Source organism: Equus przewalskii, chromosome 2 (genome assembly GCF_037783145.1).
Source record: "Equus przewalskii isolate Varuska chromosome 2, EquPr2, whole genome shotgun sequence".
NCBI classification, from domain to species: Eukaryota; Metazoa; Chordata; class Mammalia; order Perissodactyla; family Equidae; genus Equus; species Equus przewalskii.
In genome coordinates, this window is record NC_091832.1 from 17,226,309 (window position 1) to 17,242,316 (window position 16,008).

General features: G+C 58.3%; 1 protein-coding gene and 1 long non-coding RNA gene across 12 annotated transcripts in view; one reads left to right on the forward strand and one right to left on the reverse strand.

Moving 5' to 3' along the window:
• KCNQ4 (potassium voltage-gated channel subfamily Q member 4) overlaps window positions 1–8,021 on the reverse strand; it is a 52,794-nt gene extending 44,773 nt beyond the window's left edge. For 2 of the 10 annotated variants that reach the window (XR_011537427.1, XM_070610056.1), the window contains exon 1: window positions 7,611–8,018. Coding sequence is in view for 8 of the 10 variants with exons in the window: in XM_070610056.1 (XP_070466157.1) it covers window positions 7,611–7,924 (314 nt within the window). In the remaining 2 variants the exon portion in view is untranslated. Of the gene's footprint in view, window positions 1–7,610 lie in introns of all 10 variants that reach the window. The other 8 variants (XR_011537428.1, XM_070610054.1, XM_070610059.1 and 5 more) reach the window with 8 other exon arrangements.
• LOC139081931 (uncharacterized) lies at window positions 6,897–13,129 on the forward strand. 2 transcript variants are annotated; one of them, XR_011537441.1, is made up of 3 exons: window positions 6,897–7,036; window positions 12,521–12,625; window positions 12,901–13,129. It is a non-coding gene; the product is annotated as an uncharacterized lncRNA (long non-coding RNA). The 2 variants fall into 2 exon arrangements; XR_011537442.1 differs by lacking the exon at window positions 6,897–7,036 and adding an exon at window positions 8,450–8,576.
• Window positions 13,130–16,008: the final 2,879 nt, after the last annotated feature.

Below are 16,008 nucleotides of genomic sequence, written 5' to 3' on the forward strand. Positions count from 1 at the left end.
TCTGCGGCAGGACGAATGGCAGAAAGGGTGATGGCAGGGAGGCCTATTCTGGACCTGCTGGTCCTGCCCCAGGGGAGGAGGTCCCACCAGGGTCTGGGTCCCCATGGTCCCCAAGACCGGTCCCTCCAGAAAAGGGTGGCAGCCGGGCCAAGAAGGGCAGGAGCAGAGCCGCCGGGATTGTGCTGACAAAGCTGTTCCTTCTCCCCTCATTCTCTCCCCACTCTCTCCCCTCCCCGGGGAAAGCCGAGCCCAGCAAAAAATAAACCCAAAGACGGTGACCTGGAGGGGCGTGAGCTCCCAGGCGGGAGCGGCAGAGAAGGAAGGCGGAAGAGAGGGTCTCTGACCACTGTCCCTCAAAAGCCGAAGGGTACCTGATGAGGTCCTTCACCATCGCCCCAGAGCTGGGCTCCAAGGAAACATGCTCTATCTCCTCCCCTCCTTCATACTGTGACGGAGGGGTGCCACTTGCTTGATAGAGACAACTAGGAGAGTAAATCTTGTCCAGCCCAGCTAGACATGAGTTCCCAAGCTTTGGAAAGAGAACTCCAGGGAATCTCACTCTGCCTCCTGGTTATTGGGCAGTCAGTCCTTCCTGCTGTCTGACTTCCATCCCTCCTGCTTCAGTGGGTCCATTTATCTCCAGCAAGCTGTCCCCCTGTCCCACCTTCCTGACTTAGATGTCCGAGGAGTCCAGGAGAAAGTGCCCTCCAGATTTCCCTGCAGAGACGGCAGACGGCCCCTAGGCCGGAGTCCCCACTCCGTGCTCTGTTCACCCCCAATCTCAGAGAGGGAAGAATCGCTGAGCTCCCTGCTCTCTTTGCCTCCCTCAGGCGCTGCCCATGGATTCCCAGCCCAATTAGTCTGCTGCCTGGGGCTGCCCCTCCCAATCCTCACCCCACCAGGTGCCAACCCCCAGGCCAGGCAGATCCTGTCCCAGGGACAGAGGTGCCCAGAAAGCCTGGAGCCCTTGGGGGGGCTTTCTGGAGCCCCAGAGGTCTGACCAGCACCCTCTCCCCAGCCCGTCAGAGCCCCAGCAGGGGGCAGGCAGTCTCCTGGGTGCCCTTCTAGGTGCTGCCCAGTCTGAGGGGCCCAGGGAGAACTCCCCACCCCCCACCCTACAAAACTCGAGGGCTGAGACAACTGCGCCTCCCATTCATCCACTCTGTGCCAGGCAGCCCTGAGCCGTCCACTTCCTGTTTAGCCCCATTTCACAGAAGGGAATAGTGAGGCTCAGGGGTTGGGTGGAGTGGGGTGGGCGCCTTCCCAGTAAGAGTTGAGACCTCTAAATCTCCTTTGGGATTCCCCATCCCCATTCCCCAGGATGCTGTGCTCAGGCGAGAGTCCGGGATTGCCCTCCTCTCCCAGGGGTCCCTGGTCACCCGCCCCGAGCATCATGGCTCCACCTCCACCTCCCTGGGGCTGGGCTAGCCGCAGGGTTTGCCAATGAGGCCCACACCTCGGCTGGACACTGCCACTCTCACACACCCTCCTCCCCGTACACACATAGACACGCTCACACCTACGCCCAGACCTCTCTGCAAGGCCCGCGGGGAGGAGGCGGGGGGGTGGGGGGGTGCGGCTGGTCCAGGCAGGCTCTGCATGCGCATCTGTCTCCCTCCACCTCCCAGGCCTGGGGCAGAGACCACGCTCTTTAACCATACTTGTCAGGTGAAGGAAGGAACAAATCCGTGAGGGCCTAGGGACCCAGGCTGGAGTCCAGGTGCACCATTCACCAGCTGCGTGACCTTGGGCAAGTGGGTGCCGTCCCCTCACCAGCCTTGCTTTTCCTCAAGTGTGATTGAGGGTAACACCGTGCCTGTCTGACTGAACAGCTGGGAGGGTTCAAGGAGAGAAGGCAAGGAAGAGGCTGAGCGCGGGCGGGCCAGCAGCGGGCGAGGCACAGCCCAGATGCTCTTTGGAAGTCCACCAGACGCGTCCTCAGGCTCCTCATGCAGAGCCGCTCACCCGTAATCCAGGCGATCACAGCTCCTACCCTCTCCTGGCACACCCGACACATTCACCATGCACAGCCAAGGACACCCGCCAAAGCTCTCCCCAGGGAGGAGAATGAGGCTAATAACGACATCTAACAGTAACAGTGATGATGACAGTGGCTAACATTTGTGCCCAGCACAGCATCAGAGACCTTCACTCATTTAGCCCTGACAATCCTGGAGGCAGGGATTATTATTCCCATTTTTCAGACGAGAAAACTGAAGCTCAGAGAGGTTAAGTAACTTGCCCAAGGACACAGAGCTGCTAAGGGCAGAACCAGAAATGAACGCACATCTGTCAGACTTGGATCCTGTGCTCTCAGCCCCCTGTGGGGCAGCCTCTGGAGAAACACAAAGTCCCCCCTCTTCCCTGACTCCAGTCCCACAACTCCCACACTGGGGGCGTTCATGAGAGCTGCCCCCAGGCAGACACTCAGAATTCCCTGCTGGGCCCCCTAGCGTACAAGAGGGTCAGGTGGGCCCTGGCCAAAGAGCCACGTGGGTGCAGGGGAGGAAGGGGTGGGAAACCTGGGCCCTCTGCTCCGAGTCTGGAGAGGTCCCCTGCAGCCTCCTTTGGGGGCAGGGTCCAGTGTGCAGAGCCCTCCTCTCTCCCTGCTCCCCAGGCAGTTGCAGGCCCCTTGAGTGGCTCAGAGAACCTTAAATTAATCACCCACTCAAAGGGCCGCCATCTGCCCAAGAATAATCACCTCTCGAAAGACTAAGAGCTCCGACATTCTGAGAGTATAGGCTCCTGCAGCAATAGGGACTGAAGGCAGACGCCCAGCAGGGCTGCCTCCACGGCAGGAACCAGGGTACTCTGGAGTAGGGGGAGGGGTAGCAGAGAAGGAGAGATCTGAGCTGCTCCAGAGACCCCAAAGGAGAACTCTGGAAGGAGAGAGCAAAGGGGCGTAAGGGGCAGGGGGCGGGGACAGAAGGCTGGCAGGATGGTCTATCCACTCTCGCCCCCTTCTTACAAAGACCAAACCAAAGGACAGGGACCAAAAAGCAGCAGCACGACAAATTTGGGTCACACTTCGCGACCTTCCCCATCACAAGGGCCAGTTCTTGGACACCAGTCTCCTCTACGGGCTGGGGCAAGGAGAAGCGTTATCCAAGCCCTGGGAGGCAGAAGGCCTGGGTTCCTGGCACATTCTACCACTGACTTTCCAGACGTGACCCTAGATGAGTATCTGCCCCTTTCTGTACCTCGGTGTGCCCAGCAGGACACCACAGGATGGACAGGAGGATCTCAGAGGGCCCTTCACAAGCAGCAAAGGCCAGCAACGTTCTACGAAGCCAGCCACATCGCTCCCAGGTGGCTCTGAGGCTGCCCGCCAAGGCGGATGCACAAATACACACGGGGGCAGCCTGCAGTGTGGACGAGTGAAGGTAAAAACTCCAGGAACGGGGCCACCTCTGTTCTGTCCTAGGGGTCTGGGCTGGGGCCGCAGGCCCAGGTGTGTGTCTGTGACGTCAGTGAAAGGGTGGCAGGAGTTGTGCATGAGATTTCTTTTCGTGGGATGTCCGCTGCATGTCCCTTTGTGACGTCCCCAGGCACGCATGTCCAAGCTGCAGCAAGTGTGTGCATGAGACAGACAGACGGGCGTGTAGTAGGGATATGTGTTTTGTGCAAAGCCTTGTGCAACACACGTTTGATTGCACTGGGTGAGGCTGGGCAGTTTCCGTTCAATTCCACAAAATCCTGCCACTGCCCACCCCCTGCTGCCTGGGTCTGGGTGCTGGGGACAGAGAGACCCATGACGCAGGGGTGCTGCTCCTGAGCAGCCTGGGGCCGGGCTGCATGCTGAAGCTGAGGTTCAGGAGAAACACAGCTCCGAGCCAGACCACAATTCTGGGCTGGGGCTCCTCCATGCTAACTGGGTGATCTCTCCTGAGCCTCAGTTTCCCCATTTGCCAAACGAGGAGGATAACAGCCCACTCCTCACCGGGCTGTTGATGGACACAAGGAGCGTGGTTTACAGAGAGTGCTGAGCAGGGAGTCCAGCATCGAGCTGATGCTCCACGCGTGATCAGAAGTTTCAGTTCAAACTCCAGGAGCCACAGCAGGGGGCCGCGGGGAGCAGGGGGAGGTCCCGGACAGGGAGTTGGGAGCCTTCTAGTCTGTTCCCACATCTGCCACTCATTTACCGTGTGACTTGGGTCTCCAGAGTCTCAGTTTTCTCATAAGCAAAATGGGGCCATCAAAATGTGAGGACCCACCTCCGGGGACGCCTGAGGGCTCTGGGTGTACTTTGCTGGGGTTATTTCCAACCAAGGCGACATTCTTTCTCAGACGGTCCGGGTGGGAGCTGGGGGGCTCCAGGGTTAGGAGTCTGAGGGCCCCAGAAGCTGCTGCCACCTCCTCCCCTCCGCATTCCCACAGCTCTGACCCCAGGGACAAGGCTGCCGGGGGATGTTTACAGAGCGTAAACCTTCACATAGAGAAAGTCTGCTGGGCAGCCGGGGGCTGGGAGCCGCGAGAGTGTCACAGTGGTGCAGGGAAGATGGGGGACATGGGGCTTTGCTCTGGACCAGGCCCTTCCGGGATTCTGATTTCCAAAGGGAGGCTGGGGTGGCTTGTAAGAGGGTGCAGGGAGAGGTGAGTATTCCCCCCAGAGGCTCAAGAAGCGGGATGGGCAGTAACGTGCTGTTTCTCAAAACTCAGAGAGCAGGACCTGTGACGGGTTGAGGGCTTACATCAGGGACTGGGGCGCAGGGAGGGGGCTGGGGCTTGGTGACAGGACCAAGGGCCTAAGGAGGAGGGAGAGCTCCCTCCCAGCAGTCCCTCATTCTGGATCTCACTACGGAGAAGACAGAAGTCAGCGGTTCCCATGTCCCAGAGGCCGCAGCTGCCGGCAGGAGACGGGGACCAGGGTTTGTCCTCCGGGCAATCTCCCACACCTTGGTGCCAGAAAAGGTGCGGGTTCTGCATGGGGCCCAGAGGGACCTGGCTGGCAGGTGCGAGGGAGGTGTCCCATGGGTGAACGGACTCAGCTCACCCCAATTCCCTCCTTCCTGAGCCCTTCTCTTCCAGGCTGTTTGGCTGGGGCCCCTCCTACCAGGTCCAGAGTCTCTGGAAAGGGGGTCCTAGCTAACTGTGCACATGGGACTCCCCTCACTCAGGCTGCCTCTGAGGGTCATTTGGGAGGGGGAAAGGATTTGGCTAAAAGTGCAGCGGCAGGACCAAAAGTCCGATAGCAGGAAGCACTTCCCGGCTTACGCAGGACCCCGCAGTGACTGAGTGAAAAACCTCACATCTGGAGCTCTGAGGGAGGTCCACAAGGTTGAGATTTCTCCCCACTTTCACGGCCTAGAGCTAAAGCTCAGAGAGGCCCAGCGATCAACCCAAGATCACACAGCACACCGGAAGTGGCCCGCTCTGACCTCTAAGGTGGATGGCAATTCCCTGAAATCCCTAAACATCTGGAGGTTTTCGTGCTGCATTTCCTTCCCCAGAGCTCCCGAGAGATGCCCTGCCCCGGCTCCTGGGGACAAGTGGTCAGAACAAGCTTGCCCCTGGCCAGGGCATTCCTGGCATGCAGAAAGGACAGGATGTGGGGCAAAGGTACCAGCAGATTTAGCTCCTGGAGAAGAAGGGAGGCCTTCCAGAGGAGGCGAAGACAGCGGCTGGCCAAAGGACACGAGGCGGGCCCTTCACCTCCAGTGACCCTTGCAGGGGCTGAGAGGCCAGACCTGGGGACTGAGGACCGCCACCTCACAGCCCTCTTGGCTTCCCCAGGCCTAGCCTTGTCTTGGAAAAGTCATCTCCCAAGAAGAGGCCATGGAAGATGCAGCGACTCTACGCGGAGCATCTCACTCCTGCGCACCCCGGGCTGCGGTGTGGGCAAGGCCACCGCAACGCAGCCACTCTGAATCGGCAGTCCCCTGCCCCTCACCCCAACTTCACCGTCCCTGTACCCCAGCACAGACACTGCATCGCTCCAACAGCCCTCTCTGCTGCGAAAAATATTCACCCCAGGCCTGCCCAGTGGGCACTGGGGGGTTGGGCTCCTCCTAACCGTCGACCATTGACCCCGACCCTAAGCCTGACCTCATGTCCAGAGCACTCTCAACTCTCTGCCCGCCCCCCAGCCCAGCCAGAGTCTCTGCACAAAGTCGAGGCTGCACCCCCAGGAGCTTAATGGCCGAGAAAGTTCTCTTCCTCTGCGCTCCCTATGGCCAGGGGGCTCCTGTGCCCTCATTTTCCTCCCCTTCACCTCTGAAATTCTGTGGGCCCACTTAGGACGGGGCAGAGGCAGGCAAGCGGGCACCAGAGGGTCAGGCAGGAAGACAGACCAAAAGACAGGCAGAAACAAACAAGCAGAAGCAGCATGAGACAGTCAGGCAGGCAGGCAGAGGGACAGGTGGACAGACAGGCACAGAGATGACTGGACAGGCCGACAGAGGGATGGAACAGAGACGCAGAAGGACTGTCAGACATTCAGGCTGAGAGAGGACGAGACAGGACGACTCACACACAGGCGGAAACTCAGTCGGGCAGAGGGATAGCGAGACAGGCAGAAGGACTGCCGGACAGTCAGGTGGACAGGCAAGGGGACCACCCAGGAGACCCCAAGACCAGAGGGCCCTCTCTGGAGGCGGCAAGAAGAGATTAACAGTGGCACATTTTCCAGGGACCGGCAGTCTCTCTCGGGCATTTCCGAACATCCCAGCGCCAGGCCCAGCCCTTCGGCTGATAGTGGGCCTCTCATGTTCCCGCCTGGGCCGGGCCGTCCCCAAGACTGAGCTCTGAGCTGCCAAAATTCACTCTTTGCATCCAAGAGGGGTCAGTGTTTTTGAAAGTAGTAGGAGGCTGCCCACGGAGAGGAGGGGGCCCCCCAGCAGCCTCAGTGTTTCCAAACCTACTCCTCTCCTCTTTCTTTTTCCCTCCGGGTGTCCAGAGCCAGGCTGGGTGCAGCGGCCAGCCAGCTGGGAAGGCCAACCGGCCCACCCAGCAGGACAGGCAGGGCAGACACTGCCTGCTAGGAAGTCGAGGGTGGAGGGGGACACCGGAGTGAAGACTCAGATAAGCTGGACAGCATGTACGTGTCAGGGCCCAGGTGGCTCCCTGGGACCCCCAAACACCTGCACTGGGCTGGGGTGCAGGCGGGCCCTGGAGAGGTGCATCTCCAAGGGGAGGCCAGGTGGGAGCCCACGGTAGCTACAGAGCTGGGGCGAAGGGGACAGACAGCGTTTGGGGGCCAAAGGGTCCTCTTTGTTTGTGGGACACAGGGAGACAGAGGTGAGAAAGAGGAAAGGGGAGCCCCACTTAGCGGCTCCAGATTACAGAGAGGATGGGGACAAGAAGCTGGATGTGAAGGGTACCTGGGACCGAGGAGCAGGGGTTGGAGACCAGACAGATATAAGGGTCTGAGGTGGGGAGGTGGGAAGCGAGGTCAAGCAGGCGTCAGGATTTGGAGATGGGGTTAGGGTTAGGCTGGGGGATCAGAAATCCGGCTCAGGCCTGGGAGGAGAGAGCCGAGGGTCGGCGTGGGAATGGGGGGCGGGAGGCGGAGCCGGGGCGGGGCGCCGTCCCCGGGGAGCCCAGGCTCGGGCCGGGGCCGCGCGGGGCGGGAGCGCGGGGGCGCGGCCCGGGACGCGGGGTCGCCAACTCACATGAAGACGTGGTAGACGAAGGCCCAGCCGCGGGGTCGCTCCAGCACGTTGTAGACCCAGTTCTGCAGGCGGCGGTAGCGCTTGTACGCGGCCGACGAGCGCTGGCCGCAGGCGGAGCCCGAGCCCGAGCCCGGCCCCGGGAGGGGCGCGCCCGGCGGCAGGGGGCTGCCCAGGAGGCCCAGGCGGCGCGGGGAGCCGCCCCCGCCCGCCTCGCCCCGCTCGCTCTGCACGGCCGTGAGCGCCACCAGCTCGGCGCGGGGGGCGTCCCCGGGCGGGGGGGCCAGGCCGAGGCGGCGCGGGGGGGCCTCAGCCATGGGCGGCGCCGGGCGGGGGGGCCGGGGCCCGGCTTCGCTCCGGGGCGGGGGCGCTCAGCGGCGCATGGCTCGGACCCGGGGCCGGCGGGGCGGCCCGGGGCGGGCGCGGGCGGCGGGGGCTAGGGGCCGGGCCGGGGCCGCGCCGGGGCCGGGGGCGGACGCTCGGAGCCTGGGGGCCGCCGGAGCCCGCGCTGACCGACCGCTTCCCCGGCGACTGGGGCGGCTCTTTCCGACTCCAACTCTCTTATTACGCGCTCCATGCCGCTCGCCTTTCCACCTGCCGCCGGCGCGCTGCTCACATGTCACCCTCCCCCGCCCCGCCCCGCCCCTCCCCCGGCCGCCCCCGCCCGCCCCGCGGCCGCCTTCCCAAATCGGGAGGGAGCGAGCGAGGGAGCGCGGCCGGGAGAGAGGGAGGGAGGGGCGCGCGGGGCAGGCGGCGGGCAGGGCGCCCCGGCGACGCGGGCCGCCGAGCGGGTGCCGGGACCGGAGGGCAGCGCGCGGGGCGGGAGACTGGCCGGTGCAAGGGGCGTGCACGGCTGCCTGGGGCCGGGCTGGGGCTGGGACGCCTCGTGTGTGGTTGTGGAAAGTGGGGCGTGGAGTGTGGAGTTGTGGCCACGGTCGTGGATGGGACTCGGCGCCCTGTGGAGTTGAGGTGCGCGTGGATGCGGAAGTGTCTGCGCGTGTGTGCAGAGGAGGTGGCTGGGGGTCTGCGAGGGGGTGGCATCGAGTCCTTGGAGGTGTGGGTCGTGGGTACGGTGTGGATGGGGGTGAAGGTGTGTGTGCAGAGTCGGGGCCCCGCTGGAGGGCGGCGGTGTAAGCGATGAGGGGTGCCCCGTCGAGTTGCGCCCTTTGCACGTTGCGCGGGGTGTGTAAAGTGTGCCGGTGCTGTGTGCGTCTGAGCGAGCAGCTCCTACCAGAAGGGCCTGGTGCCCAAGTGCTGCGAGCTGTGTCAGAGTGTGTGGAGCACAGGGGGGCCTCAGGTGTGTCCGGTTTTCCCCCCACCCACCCCCACCTCTGAGCTTCCCTTCTTCATGAGGGGCAAGAGGCCCCCAGTGAGGCCAGCCTGCCTCAAAGAGGAGCCTCCTCTGATCCAGGGGCCTGCTCCCTGCCCACCCAGTCTGAAGGGCCCCTTTACCTCGCTCCCAGGTCAGGGGACCGGGTTCACAGTATTGGGAGGTGAGCTCTTAGCCAGCCTCTGGGCTAGACATCCCCTTGCCCAGAGGCCACAGAATCCCACGCAAAAAAGGAGGAGACTTTCTCCAATGGCACTGGCTCTCCAGCTGGGAAGTTCTTGGTGCCTGACCTCCCTCAAGCTGTAGGTGTAGGGGGCGGCCCCTTCGTTTCCTTAAGCCCTGTCGCCCTGCGCGCAACGGTAATGTGGGTTTCACCATCCTCCTTCCCTCTTCTCCTGCCCAAAGCTTTGGCCACACCAGCTGCTCCCTCCGCAAGCCCTGCCCCAGGGTGAGGCGCTTCTGCAGCAAACTCTTCCCGGTTCCTCCGGGAGGATCTCGGGGGACAGAGTTGAGCGGGAGGGGCTAGGGAGGGGGCGGGAAGGCGAGCTCGATTCTCAGCTGTCAGCAAAGGCAGCATTGATCTGCTGAGCGCCAGTGGGGGAGGGAGGGAGGCAGCGCTGCGGGAGGGCAGGGAGTGGTTTGCAGGAATGGGGGGGGGGGTGTCCCCAAGTGGGCTTGGCAGCCGGCCTACGCTCCTACCCCGATAGTGACTGTTTTGCCTCTGCAAAGCAGCGGGGCCTTCTGGGGTCTGACCTGAATCGCTCCCCCTGCTCCGGGCTCTGGGTGCTCCGGGACAGAGCCTGGTGCCCCTGGGCAGGTGATGCCCGGTCCTCACCAGCAGCTGGGAAAGGTCTCTGGACCCCAGAGCCCAGCTATGGATGCAGCGCTGGGGCTAGGTTAGCCCATCCTCTCCCTAGAGATGTGGCACTGCCCTCCCAGACTCTGGGGGCCTGCCTGTCTGGGCTTGGTCAATCAGGGGTCCTGGGAGATGAGACTGGGTCTAGGGACTTGCATGGTGGGAAGGACAGCAGTTGTAAGGGATCTGGGGTGTTCCTTGGGTCTTTTCGAGGCTCTTCTGCGGCAGAAATGGCACTTGAACCCACGTCGCCCTTATCAACACCCAGAATATCTGAAATTGGGTCTGTTCTGGGAAATCTCATCCTGAAGCTCAGCATCACCCCTGGACCCCATGCCTCTCTTCCCATTTAGAGGACTGCAACAGTCCCTTCCTCTCCCTGTGAGGAGCCCCCACTGTGGGGCGAGGGTCTCTCATCATCTTTCCCAACTCCAGCTCCAGGTTACCCCTCAACAGCAGCAGCAGGAGGAAAGAGACTGTGGTTGCAGCTAGAGGGATGGAAGTTAGAGCTCAGGAAGGACTTTCCTAGAGCACAGAGGTCTGTTTCTCCCACAGGTGCCTATGTGGTGGAGGGACAGGCCCACTACTTTTTAAAGTGGAGAGACATGGAATGCTTTCTAAGGGGTGAGGGGGAAGATGATTCTAGGAGGCCATAAGCAAAGTTTAGTTGGGGTGAGTGTGTGTGTGTGTGTGTGTGTGTGTATGCGTGCGTGTGTGCAAGCTCATAGGGGAGTGGAGGAGGCAGAGGAAAGAGTTTGGTTCAGAGAGGACAGGTGGCCACTCTGCGGGTCACCGGGCACCCTTCCTGCCCCCATCCGGATTCCCAGGACATGACCGGGAGGATGGACTTTCCCCACCATGGCCTTTAGTGACTAAGACACTTTTCTGAGCAAACAGCTGTCTCAGGCTCTCTCAGCCAGCCCCGCTCCTGGAGGAGGGGGGAGTGCTGTGGTTTTCCACCCTCCTCCCTCACTCTCTCCCACCTGTTCCCTTCACCCTACCCTCAGCAGCTTCCTTCCCACCCCCCAGCTCCCACCTCTCTCCCTGGTAACACTGCCAAATCGTCCCCACTCTGCCCAGACTCACTCACTGTCCCACCTGGGCAAGTCCCTTCCCCGCTCTGGGCTTCAGTTTCCCATCTGTACAACTAGAAGGGAGCAGGGCTCCAAGATCTCCTGTACTTCATCACTGTCACCGTCATCCATCAATGGAGCGAGTATTGATTGAGAGCACGGGTGGGGAGGGAGAGAGCTCCCATTTGCCGAGCACCAACGATGTGCCAGGCCCTGCCCCTTCTGGGACTGAGAGCAGCCCTTTGCACATTGAAAAAGCTGAAACTCAGAGAGGTACAGGGACTTACCTAAGGATACACAGCCAGTGGGAGACCCCAGAACTGTCTGTGACTTGTCCTCTCCCTGGGCTGGCACCTACCTACTGTACACTGGGACCTATGATCAGGTGGGGAGCTGAGGGGAACAACAGATGGCCCAATCCTTGTTAAAGGACTCTCTCCTGTAGGGGTAGAGACTCCAGGATCTGAAAGAGTTGAGGTCTGGAAGTGGCTCAGACTAGGGGCTGGTCATTGATTCCCAGTGTGACCACAGGTCAACCAAGGGTGCAGGTTCCTTTCTCGGAGCAGCAAGGGGGTGGTTTAAGTCAGTGGTTTTCAGACTTTATTAGCAATGGAATCCTTTTCCCAGACAGAATCGTAAGGTAACACCCCAACGTGTAAAAGTCATTCAAGCAGAGGGGTTCTGGTGGAATGGAGGTGAGGGGGTCAGGTTCCACCCAGCAGACCTCCTCCTCCTTCCTCTCCACACCCCCAGAAGCGCCCTGGGTTTTCTTACAGCTGTAAGGGCTGGTAGCAGTGAGAGGAGGTAGAAATCTCCACAGGCAATGGCCGAGGGGGCCTCCTTGGGGATGGGGTGGGGAGGACTTTGAGAGGTGCAGAGAAGTGCAACCAATAATGCTTGCAGCTACCATCAGTGCGGCCCATGCTAAATGCTGAGCCTCTGGGCAGGATGCTTTCCCTGCCTTGTCTATCGGCATCCCAGCAGCCCTGTGAGGTAAGACTGTTCCCATCTCATTATACAGACAAGAAGACTAAGGGTCTGTGGAGAGACTTGCCGAGTGTAGCTGTTCAGCCCTGTGCTGTGCTGCATGTGTGTGTGTGCAGGTGGGGCGTCGGGGTGGGGAGGGTGTTATAGAGCATGGGGGAGGAAGAGCAAGCTTGGCAAGGGGGACACAGGAGGCCTGGAATGCTAGGCTGAAGGGTCCAGTTTGACCTGAGAGGAAGCAGGAAGCCTGGCGAGTCCTGAGCCTGGGCATGCTGAAGAGGCTGGGGCTCTGCAGGAGAGAGCTGAGGAGGGGAGGAGTGGGAGGTTGGCAGTGCAGGGCCGAAAAGCACTGAACTACAAGTCATGGCTGGGCTTCCTGGCTCTACCTCTGGAGTAGCTGGTGACCTTGGGCAAGTCACTCCACCTCGCCCCACCTTCCCCAGCTCTTGCCAGGACTGAGTGCAATAATGCGTGACAAAGTCATGATCATACAGACATGAACCATGGATTCACTGTTCTTCAGGTGTGGGTTCGGGTGGAAAGGCGAGATGCTGTGAGAATTCTCTAGTCCTACCAGCTCTTCTCAATCTTGGAGGGCTTCCTAGGAGGAGGGGATGGGAGTGGAGAGTGCTCATGGGGTAACAGCATCACATCCATTATTCACCTCTAGGGATCCACGTCCACTGAGAGCAGGAGGAAGTCTGAGAGAAAGACCAAACTTGCTTCCTTTCACAAGGTGACCCAGAGAGGACAAGAGACGTAGGCCACACAGCAGGTGAGAGTTGCTGGAGGGGCTCGGGGATTTCTCTCCCCCCAGATCTGGGTGTGCCATTGAGCTCTCCCCAGCCCAGACCAGTTGGCCTGCTGGGCCAGTCAGCTCCCAGCCAGAGGAAGTGGGGAAGGAGGAGTGCGCTGAGCTCAGTGAAAGTGAACCCCCATTGATCCTCAGGGTTGGGGGGGGGGCCCACAAAGAGGAGACACTGAGGGAGAAGAGTGTGGAAGTGAAGGTCAAAGCCATCCCTTCTCATGCAGCTCCTCCTTTGCCTTCAGGATTCTTCCTCCTTGACCCCAACTCCTAGGAGACCATGCAGAAGACAACACTATTGTGGTCCTTCTGGGAGGCTCCACAATCTTTGAGAGCCACTGGGACAGTGGAGTCGGTTGGAAAATGAGGAGGAAGGACTTTTCGGAGTTGCCAAGAGTGCAATGGAGGAAAGCTACCCTGCTCCCCACCCCCTGGTGGGACAAACTTGGATGTAGGCTCAGGGAGGGAGAGGATGTGAGTAAGAGGGACTGCAGATGGAGCAGCGGGGAAGGGGGTTCAGAAAAGGGGTGAGGCTTGGTAAGGGACATAGGGGTTCAGGGAGGAGAATGGGAGCTCAGAAAGGAGGCTAGGGGCTCAGGGACAGGGCTGGGAGGCCCACGGAGTGGGACTTCTAGGTCAAACACTTACTGAAGTCCTTCCTCCTTAAAATATTAGACATACAAGATAAATGCTGGATAATTTTAAAAAAATACATATCCAAACTCAAAAGCAAGAATGAGAAATCTCTAAGGGCCAGAAATGAGGGAATTCCAGTGGTGAGCAGGTGAGCAGGAGTTGAAGCTGTACCTCTGAGAAGGGGTTCAGTTTTCCAGAGGAATGGGAAGTGTAGTTCTAAACCCCACCAGTGGCAGGGGCTACAGTAGGCTCCCTGCTTAGAGCTGGGTCTGGAAATGTGCTGTCTGCCATAAGCAGGACTAAGATATTTCTGTCTGCTAGCTACCTGGCCCTGGCTTTGGATAAAAAGCGTACCCATCTGAGTATGACACCTCAAGCCTGTCCACATGGGGTGTGGGTTCAGGATTTGATATCCACACCATGCCAAAATCCCAAGGCAAGACACTAATGTAAGAGGCAGTTTGGGGCTGGTGCACTTCCACATGGCTTGGGCAGATACAACTGAGAAATCATCCCTTAGGGTGGCCTCTTTATCCCAGGGCACAATCAGGAAAATGTGCCAAAAACAACTATCTCAAGGATAAACTTCACAACACATAAGAAGAAGACGTCTTTCTCAAGGGAGAATGCATACTTAAAGACCTAGAGATAACGGAGCAATCTGAAGGAAGTTTAATATAGTCAAAATCTTCAAGAAGGTAAAGGAAGGAATAGCATCTGTAAAACAAGAACAGAAAGATATCAAACAGGAACATGTAGCAAATATGACAAGAGCTATCTAGAAATTTTAGAAATGAAGACTAAAGTCACCGACGTTAAAACAAAATCAGATGTGTTAGTAAATACAGCTGAAGAGAGAATTAGTAAATTAGAAGCTAAGATTGAAGAAATCCTCCTCAGGACAACAAAGAGATTAAACATATGAAAGAAAAGAGACATAGCAGATAGAATGAGAAACTCTAGCACATATATTATTAGCTCCAGAAAAAGATACTGGAAAGAGTGACTAGGCTCTTTCCAGAAATAAGATGTGAATTTCTAGATTTAAAAGGCCCATAGACTGCCTACTAAGATATTTTTAAAAACAAAACAAAACTACATCTAGACACCTTGTAGCCAAAGTGTAGAATATCAAGAATAAAAAGGAAATTCTAAAAGCCACCAGAGAGAAAAGATAGCTTATCTACACAGGTCCAATAATTGAATTGACAGTAAGCGTCTCATCAGCAACAACAGATGCCAAAAGACAATGGAATAGTATCTTCAGAGTGCTGAGTGCAAATAATTGTGAACCTAGAATTCCATACATTGCCAAACCATCATTTAAATAAAGGGCAAAATATAGACATTTTGACACATACAAGATCTTAGAAAGCTCTGTCCCATACACCTTCGCTGAAGGAGATGTGCACAGGAGGATAGGGGAGGGGTCAGGAGCTGGAGGGGTGATGGAGCTCAGGGCTGCAGAGAGGCTGGGCTGTTTTGGACCTCTCCTCAGCACCAGCTGGCCAGAGGAGCCCAGCCCAGCCTGGCCCAGCTGGGTGCCAGCCTTGCTGTCCTCCTATGCCCCCTTCCTGGGCCATGGTAGTGGCCCAGCACCTAAGCAGGGAGGTAACACTGCCAGCCCGGCTCAGGGGACCTTGAGGAGGCCACGACCAAGTTGCTCATGTGACCAGACACTTGACCTCCACCCTAGGGTCCTCTCCTCCTGAGAGGTCAGATGCCACCTTACAGAGGCTTATGGATGGCTAGAGTGGTGAGACAAAGGGTAGGTCCCTACCCAGGAGTTGGGGGTGGTTTGTGTTCTCATTCTCTGTAGGCAAAGAATCACAGACAGAGAGGACGAGACCGATGGGGCTAAGCCGGCTGGGACAGGCGGCTTCTTGGAGCATCTGGCTCCACTCAGCCAGTTGGTGCTCTTGGGCAATTTCTCAGCCTTTTTGAGCCTCAGTTTCTCACTTATAAAATGAAGAGAATAATACCCACCTAATGAGGATGTGCAGAAGAAATGAGATAATCCATTTGGGTACGAAGCTTTAGATCTATTTTCCCACACAGAAATTTCTTAAAAGAATAATCTCCACCTATTACCCCTGCCTGGCATATTATCAGGGCTCAAGAGAAAATTAACAAGAAAAATGCAGTGGTGACAGCAAACCAGCAGAGGTGGGATGGTGTGGGTGTGCAGTGTTGGAGGCTGGTCGGCAGGGAAGGGCTCACGTTTGTTCGCTCCCTCCTCGGTTACTGTTATTCTCTTGCTGCCAAGCCCTGTGCTGGGCTCTGGAGGCGCAAAGATGACCCTGAATTGGAGGAGGACTGTCTGTAAGGAAAACAACCAAAACTAGAAAATTCTAACCAAGTGATAAGGGGTTTCTTCAGGTCTGTGTTTGTAGTCTCTCTCCCATTCCCACCTCTCCCTGTGCCCCCAACCCAATGTAAGCTCCATGATAGCACAAACCTCCTCTGACTTGTTTTCAGCTGTCTTCACAATGTTCAAAACAATGTCTGACACACACAAAGTGCCAAAGAAATATTTGCTGAATGACTGTGTATATCAGCACAAATAATAGAGGCTGTAGAAGTTGCTTCGGGAGCATTGAAGAGGTCTTCGATAACTCTGCCTCAGGAGTTAGAAGTTTCTCAGCAAGGGGCATTTAAATGGGGACTTGATGGATGTATAGGAGATCAATAAGTGGAAAAGGAAGTAAAAGGATGTT